Source organism: Zootoca vivipara, chromosome 2, assembly GCF_965207765.1.
Source record: "Zootoca vivipara chromosome 2, rZooViv2.hap1.1, whole genome shotgun sequence".
Taxonomy (NCBI): Eukaryota; Metazoa; Chordata; class Lepidosauria; order Squamata; family Lacertidae; genus Zootoca; species Zootoca vivipara.
In genome coordinates this window covers 114,600,682-114,610,905 of record NC_142584.1, presented here as the reverse complement: position 1 = coordinate 114,610,905, position 10,224 = coordinate 114,600,682, and the positions used below count along the sequence as shown (strand labels likewise).

The 10,224-nt window shown below is 47.5% G+C and overlaps 1 protein-coding gene across 2 annotated transcripts; it reads right to left on the bottom strand.

Annotated features, from left to right (window-relative positions):
• Positions 1 to 1,957: 1,957 nt before the first annotated feature.
• On the bottom strand, positions 1,958 to 9,866 carry LOC118081315 (uncharacterized). Of its 2 annotated transcripts, none has more exons than XM_035107783.3 (3): positions 9,673 to 9,866; positions 7,403 to 7,562; positions 1,958 to 4,775 (listed from the first exon to the last, which is right to left on the bottom strand). In XM_035107783.3, exons 2-3 carry the CDS (start codon positions 7,467 to 7,469, stop codon positions 3,598 to 3,600), a joined length of 1,245 nt encoding a protein of 414 aa, XP_034963674.1. In that variant the 5' UTR covers positions 7,470 to 7,562; positions 9,673 to 9,866; the 3' UTR covers positions 1,958 to 3,597. The 2 variants fall into 2 exon arrangements, with proteins under 2 accessions (XP_034963674.1, XP_034963673.1); XM_035107782.3 differs by having other exon boundaries at positions 1,958 to 4,778; positions 9,673 to 9,863.
• Between the last annotated feature and the right edge of the window lie 358 nt (positions 9,867 to 10,224).

Sequence of the window (10,224 nt, the reverse complement as noted above, 5' to 3'; positions counted from 1 at the left end):
CCCCTTCCCAAAGCTGGGGAAGCACTAACTAGGTTTTGGGAAGGAGGTGGGAGGCCTCTAGGACCTCCCTGAATCATTTCGGCTGCCCTTTTTGCCATTTTTCCCAGCTCTGCAATATCCCTTTTCCCCTGTCAGAATGGGGAAAGTTGCTCAGCCCAGGTCCGTCATCTTTTTTTTTGGGGGGGGGTTCAGGGGAGAGCAGCTGTTGCACTCAGGTCGAGCTGGGGGGGGGGTTTCCTGCTGGGGCATCCATCCAGTGTGACATTTATTCCCCACTCTTCTTCACCAGCAGGTCCCAGGGGAGATTACAATTTTAAATTCCGTATTAAAGATAGTTAAAACACATCACCATTGCAGGAATAGGGTGGTCCCTGGAAATAGGGTGGTCCCTCACACTCAGTTTGGGCTGATACCTGATTTTCAGCATTGCGATATACCAATATATCACAACGTCTGGAACTATGTGATAGGGCTGGGCTATATCCGGCTTTCAACTTCGTGATATATCACCAGCTGAACATCGCGATATACTGATATATCACAATGTCTGAAATATGGATTGAGCTATGGGGAAGCATTGGCTGGCTTCACGGTTTTCCTACATTGTAATTTTTGCAGAGCAAAATATGTTGCCAGGTAAAAAACTATAAAAACCAATATCATGACATGGACTCAAAACCGGTTTTGGAGGTTCTATCGCCCAGCCCTAACACATATCATGATTCACAATATATTGCCAGGTCAGAATCTATGAAACTGATATCATGATATGGACTCCAAACTGGATATTACCACCCAGCCCACACACCCCTCTGGTGTCACAGTCCAGGAAAAAAAAAGTGTGCATTCATTCGCCAAAAGCTGCAGTGAAGGTGCCAGGCGCACTTCTGCTGGGAGGGAATTCCACAACTTGGAGGTTGCCACAAAGAATGCCCTATGCTGGGTCACCACCATCCCTGAACTTCTGATGGAGGCAAGACTATCTCAAGGCCCTCTCTGCTGATCTTAAAACCCGAGAGGGTTTCGGGAAGGAGGCACTCTCAGATTCTGGGGGCCTCGGTCCAGTATACCTGAAGGAGCGTCTCTACCCCCTTCATTCTGCCCAGACACTGAGGTCCAGCGCCGAGGGCCTTCTGGCGGTTCCCTCGTTGCGAGAAGCCAAGTTACAGGGAACCAGGCAGAGGGCCTTCTCAGTAGTGGCACCTGCCCTGTGGAATGCCCTCCCACCAGATGTCAAAGAGAAAAACAATCACCAGACTTTTAGAAGACATATGAAGGCAGCCCTGTTTAGGGAAGCTTTTAATGTTTAATAGATTATTGTATTCTAATATTCTGTTGGCAGCCGCCCACAGTGGCGCCCACAGTGGCTGGGGAAATAAATAAATTATTATTAAATTATTATTATTATTATTATTATTATTATTATTATTATTGGCCTATGGCATTTAGGGCTTTAAAGTGAGCGTCTTGAATTGGGCCCAGGAATGAACAGGCAGTCAATACTTGTGTTCTTCCAGTGGCAGAGGCAAAGGGTCCCTTTGCCAAGAGTCTGCAGTATAGTCCCAGATTCACAGAGCTGCAGTTGGAAGGGACATCTAGTCCAAACCTCTGCAAAGCAGGAAGCAAGAGCCATTCACCTGCTGTGCAAAGAAGCACAATGTGCTAGTGGAGGAGGACCAAGCATGGCATCCTCTTTTGACAGTCTCCTCGCTCACCTGGGTGAAATTCCAAGTTGCTCAAGGTGACCAGGCGAGGACCCATAAAGACAGACAGACAGACAGACAGACAGACAGACACACACACACACATACATACATAGACAGACAGACAGACAGACAGACAGACAGACAGACAGACAGATAATAATAATTATTCTTATTCTCCATCCTTTTCCCTACAACCCAAATCTTACAACGGCTGCCCATTAACCCACAAAGGAATTGGCTGCACTGCAAACTAGATTGCCTTCAATTATTTAATAGCACCGTTGTCAATACCGACAGGCAAATGGAAAGTTACAGAGCGCCAAGCAGAGACTTACTAATATGTAACTTGATTATTCCGTCTTGTTAGCGTGCGATGCAGAGGGGAAAACAAATATTTGCATGTGTATATTTGTGTTTTTAGAGGGGGGGTGGGGAGAAAGAATTTTGTAACAGTAACTTCCCCAAAAAAGAAGAACAAGTAATGTATCCACAAATAATCTTGCTTGATTTCATACTGGCGGGAGATGGGGAGAGAAAACTGGGCTCAGGATATCCCCCCCCCCCCAAGGACACCCATCATCTGACCACACACACTTGAGGCTCATCTCTGACTGCTTCAGGGTGGACTTCAAGCTTGACCCTCAACAAAAACCCCTATGCACTCTTCAATTATTTAAAATATTGCATTGATGAGATACCTTGTCCACCGCAGACCTTACCTGGGGCAGGGGGCACTAACCCAACTGCATTCCTGACAGTAGCAAGTGAGGGACTGCAGGCCTGATATTTCTCCTAACACCCCCCCCCCCAAGTTTGACAGGTAGGTAGGACCACCCACTTGTCAATCATTTGATACAATCATGGTTCCAGGTGATAGGTCATTGGGCAGTTTCTGCCCTCCTGTTGAAGGTGGAGGAGTCCATTAAAACAGCAGGATTTAACCCTCCTTGTTCATTCTTGGGGTTCCCTGCAGGGAACTGGTGAGTGCAGCCTACCCAGCAACATTCAATCCCCTTGATGGGGCAGGGGGTTAAATCCTGCTTTTGGCAGGGTCGATTCCATTTTCCTTTGCCCAAGAAAGAAAATACAACAGATGCTCGAAATGTGAACACTGTCAAAAAGTCTTGCCTTCTCCAAGAGGCTTAAGAATAGAGGTGGTCTTGCTATGAGGAACATACTGAGTCGAGACCATTACAATCACAGAACTGTTGGAAGGGAACCCCAGGGGTCATCTAGTCCAACCCCCTGCAGGAATCTCAACTAAAAAAAAAACAAAGTTGACTATGGGGTTGCAGTGCTCCATCCAACCTCTGCTTAAAAAACCTCCAAGGAAGGAGAGTCCATCTAGCTCAATGTTGTCAGCACAGACTGGCACCGACTCTCCAGGGTTTCGGGGAGAGAGTCTTTCCCACCTTCTGCATTCAAAGCAGATGCTCTGTCACTGAGCTACGGCCCTCCCTTGAGGCAAGGGGACTGATTTTGAGTGCCAGCAGAAGGTAAGTAAGAAGTAAATGCTCAGCAGGGAAGTAAGTGCTCAGACGAGCTATTTGAGAATGGCTCTGCTACCATTTCTGGAAGAGGCCAACCAGTTACAGAATAGTGCTTATGGGTTGGGGGCTGGAGCACAACATCATTTTGCCTCTCCCTTGTGCACAATCAGGGCAGATTCCTGACTGACACTCTTCCCATGCTTCATGTAACTGCCGCATCTTATTGACACCAGCCCAGACCTAAAATGAGGGACGATACCTCAGTGTAAAGCAATCCAAAACACATTAACTTAGAAGTAAGTCCTGCTGGTTTCAAGAAGCCCAGCATCTGAGAAATTGCACCTTGTCTTGTGTCAGCGGTGGGATTTTGTCCCTGCTGCACGCCTGCGTTCCGTTGTTTGTCAGTTGGCTTCCAGGTGGATTTTCTGATGTCTGATAAGGTGCGAGCTGGCGCTGAAGCTCCTCCCGCACTCGGAGCATTTGTACGGCTTCTCCCCGGTGTGGGTGCGCTGGTGCCTCACGAGGTGCGAGCTCATCCGGAAGTTCTTCCCGCAGCTTGGGCAGACGTAAGGCTTCTCCCCCGTGTGGGTCCTCTCGTGTGCCAGGAGGTCCGAGCTCTTGCTGAACATTTTCCCGCACCAGCACCTGTAGGGCTTCTCGCCCGTGTGCGTCCTCTCGTGAGCGATCAGCGTGGATTTCTGGCTGAAGCTCTTCCCGCACTCGCGGCACGGGAACGGCTTCTCCCCGGTGTGCGTCCGCATGTGGGTCACAAGGTTCGAGCTGGCGCAGAACCTCTTCTCGCAGTAGGAGCACTTGAACGGCTTCTCGCCCGTGTGGATTCTCTGATGTCTGATGAGCAGCGTGCTGGAGGTGAAGCCTCTCCCGCACTCGGGGCACTGGAACGGGTTCTCGCCCGTGTGGCTCCTCGTGTGCGTGATGTAGTGCGACTTCTGGATGAAGCCCTTCCCGCACTCGCAGCATTTGTACGGCTTGGCCCCCGTGTGGATCCTCTGGTGCCTGGTGAAGTCTGAGCTCAGGCTGAAGCTTTTCCCGCACTCCCAGCACTTGTACGGCTTCTCCCCTGTGTGGGTTCTCTGGTGCGCCGTCAGGTGGGAATTCTGGTTGAAGCCTTTCCCGCAGGTCAGGCATTTGTACGGCTTCTCCCCCGTGTGGATTCTCTGGTGGCGGATAATGTCAGAGCTCACGCTGAAGCTCTTCCCGCACTCGGAGCATTTGTACGGCTTGTCCCGTTTCTTACAGCCCCTCCTGCTGATCACAAAGTCTGGCCTCCAACTGTGGCCTTCGCTGCCCTCTTGGATCTCTCCTGGGGGGGTTCTCTGTTGTACTGTAGATCCACCAAGCCCTTCGTAGCCGCCCCAGAAGGGAACAGAATTTCTTTCTCCCTCTGAAGGGCAGCTTCTCTGCTGTGTCTCCAGTCCCTGGTGAGGATGAAAAACCACTCCTTCCATAACGCCCTGGGGAGGGCTCTCTTCGCCCCTTACAAATGTGGGGTCCTCCAATCCTGTGGGACGCTCCGTGGGAAACGTCTGTGCCTTCCGCTTGCTGAGAGTGTCACTGCCTGCTGGAAGAAGGAGAGAACTGTGATGGTGCTCAATTTGTTCTTTGTGATACAGTGGTACCTCGGTTTTCGAACGTAATCCGTTCCGGAAGACCGTTCAACTTCCGAAACATTCCAAAACCGAAGCATGTATTTCCAGAAGAATTTACTTAGGGAAAACTCAATACGGAAGCCGTGTGGCACATTCGACCTCCAAAAAGCGTTCAAAAATCAAAGCAGGTGTTGGTCTGACGTAGTCAAAACAAAATAAAAACATTCCTTCCAGCAGCACCTTAAAGACCAACTAAGGTTTTTATTTTGGTATGAGCTTTTGTGTGCATGCACACTTCTTCAGATACACTGAAATAGAAGTCCCCCATTTATCCTTTGGTGAAGGGTGCCCTTCAGCTCTCTATTTTGGACAACCAGGCCAAACCCTACACCAAATGATAAATGGACATAAATCTGACATCAGGAATTACAAGACAGAGAAACCAATAGGAGAACACTTCAATCTCCCAGGACATTCTATACAAGATCTCAAAGTAGCTGTCTTACTACAAAAGAATTTCAGAAATAGACTGGAAAGAGAAGTTGCTGAATTGCAACTTATCACCAAGCTTAAAACCATGGAAAGACCCGGTTTGAACAGACAGCTATCAGTCAATCACCCATTTCCACCACCCTTCTGAGTGATACCCCTCCCCACCCTTTCTCTACATATAAGCGTCTGGGGACTTCTATTTCAGTGTATCTGAAGAAGTGTGCATGCACACGAAAGCTCATACCAAAATAAAAACTTAGTTGGTCTTTAAGGTGCTGCTGGAAGGAATTTTTTTATTTTGTTAAAAATTGAAGCAGTTACTTCTGGTTTTCTTGGCGTTCGAAAGCCGAAACGTTAGACTTCCGAGACCTTTGACAAACGAGGTGCCACAAAGGGGCACTGGAGGCCACCGGTTGCACAAAAAAGGACTAGCTAAGATAGCTCTGTGTTGGAGATATGGCAAGGGCAATGGCTCCCTGAAATGTAGGTTTCTACATTGTTCTATACTTACTACGTTTGGGGAGTAAGTGCTGGCCTAAAGACTAAAGATATGATACCCTTAAATCGATGGATTGGCAACATGATAACACTCGCAACTTGTGAACAGATTGCTTACATATAGAGTTTGTTTGGATAAATATAACATTTGGAATGAGCTTATACGGGGGTCACGAAGAGTCGGACACGACTAAACGACTAAACAACAGCAATACAGAATTTAGTAGGCTATTAACATCTACATACATATTCGGATAATAACACTAATCAATTTATATTTGATTTTGTTGCCCCAAACCTTCCAAGTAAGCCACTTCTCATGGTTTAACACAGGGGTCCCCAAACTAAGGCCTGGGGGTCGGATGCAGCCCAATCACCTTCTAAATCCCGCCTGCGGACGGTCCGGGAATCAGCATGTTTTTACATGAGAATGTGTGCTTTTATTTAAAATGCATCTCTGGGTTATTTGTGGGGTATAGGAATTCGTTCATTTTTTCCCCCTTCAAAATATAGGCCGGCCCCCCCACAAGGTCTGAGGGACAGTGGACCGGCCCCCGGCTGAAAAAGTTTGCTGACCCCTGGTTTAACAGCTCCTAAACTTTGGCCGAAATCTGCTTCCTGCTCTTACGGACTTAAGAAACAGCCCTAAACTCTATCCTAGTCCTACCTGGAGATGCCAGGGATTGTAATCTGGGACCTTCTGGGACTCCAGAGCTCCATGCAGACTTTCCATTACAAGACTGGACTATGTCTCCTGATCTTCAGAGACATCCGGGTATAGTATATCAACTCAATAAATAATAACACTGTATTGGCCAGACTACGGTATAAGCCGCACTCGCAAATAAGCCGCACCTTTAAAATTCAAGGCTTATTTGTGGGTGCGGCCCGCCTCCCAGCACTACCACCCTGAATGGTGGACGGGGGGTGGGGGGGGGTGGCTGGCGTTTGGTGCCCCACTCCCCAAGCTGGCGCTGGTGCTCAGTTCCGAATATAAGCCACACTTTAACTTTTCACAGTCAGAATTTGGAAAAAAATGCAGCTTATATTCAGGCCAATACGGTAATAATAAGGGAGAGAACATACCGGTAGTCAACTTGGTTAGCAGCCATCAATACCCTAATATTCTTTTAAAGTCTTTCAATTTGGTGGCCACCACTGCCTCTTCCTTGCCAGGCCCACCCTGAACTCTTGAGTAAATAACTAAAATACCCTTCTAGCACCTGCTAGAAACATTTATGCCCAGACATGTGGAATGTTGGCATGCATTTTAATCTGGTTTTTAGCTTGTCCTTTTTAAATAATTGTTTTTAACGGATAATTTTATTATTTCATTCTTTTTGTAAACAGATTTGAGGGTTGGCTGGTTTTTCAGTCAAGTGGTGTATGGATTTTATGAAATAAGCAAACCAACAAATAGCTCTCAATGACCCGGTGTAGTATGATGTGAGGTGATTGACAGGTGGGTGGCCCCGCCCTCCTGCCCAAGTGGCCTATGGAGGGTTCCCTTTTCCTCTGGTTAGAACTCTCTCCCCCCCCCCTGCCTGAGACAGGCCTTTGGCCTGCTGCAGCACAGCACTTATTGATGTTTTGCTTTGTTGCATACCTCTTTCAGCGTGAAAGACACACTGTTGGGGATCCAGAATGGTGGTCTCCTCATGGTCCTCTTGCATGACTTTCTTGCGTGGGGTTCTCTGCTCTTGCGGAGATCCAAAAGGAACTTAGGTTGAAATGCAGGGCAGCTTCTCAAAGGACAAGTGCAGATCCTGAAACAGTAACCTGAAGGTCATCCTTGCTGTTCCCTCCCCTGCCCTCCCCTGCTCATTGGCTAGGTTGCAATGATGTCACAGAATGTTCACAGAGACCGATATTATTTTATTGGCTGATATTCAGCCAAAACTCTTGGAGTTTATTACAGGGGTAAAATACTGGAAATATATATATACATAGCTGTCAACTTTCCCCCTTTTTAAAGGGAAATTTCGAATAGGATTCCTCGCGAGAAAAGGGAAAAGTTGACAGCTATGTGTATATATCAGAGGCTGGACAGATGAAATATTCCATCATAAAACAACCACAGATGGAGAACAACTGCCATAAGCCCGCTAGTGCAGGAAATCCACTGCAACAACCTCCCTGATAGGCGGCCATCCAGCCTCCATTTAACAACCTCTAACAAAGGCGAGCAAACTACCTTCCATGCTGACTTCTGCTTTGGAAGCAGAGATGCTCCTAAACACCAGTTGTTGGAAACCTTAAGAGGGGAGAGGCCTGTTGTGCTCAGGTCCTGCTTGTGGGTTCCCAACAAACGTCTGTTTGGCCACTGTAAGAACAGAATACTGGACTAGATGGGCCATAGGCATGATCCAGCAGGCTCTTACGTTCCATGTTCAGAGTAGAGCCATTGAGATTGGTGAACTGAAGCTACTCGTGTCTACTGAGTTCAGTGGCCTTACTCTGAGCGAGGTTAGCATTGGTGCCAAACGCCTTGCTCTGCTTTCCTTTGTACCCCATCAGTGAGACAAGGAGGGGGGTATTGTCATCTGGGCAGCCCAGGACCTCCAAACATGCTGCCCAGGCTTGCGCCCCAATGAGATCACTTTGGTGCTGCCTCCAGAGAAGTTAATGGACTATGCGGAAATGGCTAAAATGACCGGAAGAGTCAGAAATCAGGAAGACCAAAATTTTAATAAGGAATGGGGGAAATTTATAATTTACCTTAAAAACCATTGTAAACAGTTAAGATTGTTAGTAGGATTGGAATATCACTTGTAGTTTAAGGTTGAATTCTGGACATAATGGAAGAGGCAAAGGATCTGGAGTATCATAAAAGATGTGGGAGGAAATGATTAACAATAGGACCCACAAAGGGGAGGGTGGAAGTCTAGGAATCTTGTTTTTATTATTTATGTTTGATATATCTCTGTGAAAATTTAATTTGAAAAACCAAATAAATAAATTTCTTTTAAAGAGAGAGATCACTTTGGCGCTGCCAACACAGTGGTTTGACTTCACCCCCAGAGGCGCACTCCATTGCCTCTCGAGACAGACAGGTCATGCTCTCTACCTTTAGAGCGCCTTCTTTCCCTCAAGGAATTCTGGAGTTTACCCCCTGCATAGTCCCAACTTCCAAGCAACTTTTAAGAGACTAAAGGTAAAGGGACCCCTGACCGTTAGGTCCAGTTGCGGACAGACTCTGGGGTTGCGGCGCTCATCTCGCTTTATTGGCTGAAGGAGCCGGCATACGTACAGCTTCCGGGTCATGTGGCCAGCATGAATACGGCGCTTTTGGCGAACTACAGCAGCGCACGGAAACGCCGTTTACGTTCCATCCCGCTGGAGCAGTACCTATTTATCTACTTGCACTTGACATGCTTTCGAATGTCTGAAGGCAGCCCTGTTCAGGGAGGCTTTTAATGTTTAATAGATTACTGTGTTTTAATTTTCTGTTGGAAGCCGCCCAGAGTGGCTGGGGAAACCCAGCCAGATGGGCGGGGTATAAATAATAATAATAATAATAATTATTATTATTCGAACTGCTAGGTTGGCAGGAGCTGGGACCGAACAACGGGAGCTCACCCTGTCATGGGGATTCGAACTGCCAACCTTTTGATCGTCAAGCCCTAGGCTCTGTGGTTTAACCCACAGCGCCACCCATGTCGCTTTTAAGAGACTACAGTGCCCATAATTCTTTGAGAATCATGAGGGTGGAGTGGGTGTGTTTCAGATGCTCAGCCTAAAGCGGCCTCTGCCCCGTTCCTAAACTCACTGGGAGCAAGTAGAGCATGCAGTAGGGCAAGGGCATGGGGCCCCCTAAGACCCACTTTTTGCTTGCAAGAGCTGAACAACATCATTTAACTTTTACATTTAACTCACCGTTCCTTTGAGATCTGCCCCTGCCTTTCAATTCGGCTGCCCCTCCTGCAAGCAGCTAGTCCTCTGGGTCAGAACCAGGGTCCGGGGGGGGGGCAGCTCCGCCCAAGGGCAGAACAGGAAAGGGCACCGGTATTTACACTCCGCCAGCAGCTTCCTTCAGATAGTATTTATTAAATCTCTCTCTGTGTGTGTTTGTGTGTGGTGTGCTTTCCTCCAAGCCTCTCTAGGCCTCTCACCTCTGTCACTTTAACCCCTGACTGCCTGCAAAGCTGGAAAGAAAAAAGGAAGACTACAACACTGGCAATGTAGCGGATATTATGGACAATATGGGGAGAAACTAAATATGGATTATGAAATAATCTGCAGGTGAGAGGGTGTACAATAGGACCCATGGAGGGGAAGGTGGGAAGTCCAGAGATTTGGAGAAATCTCTAAATATGGATATCTCTCTGACTTTTAGAAGACATCTGAAGGCAGCCCTGTTTAGGGGAGATTTTAATATTTGATGTTTTGTTGTATTTTAAATATTTTGTTGGAAGCCGCCCAGAGTGG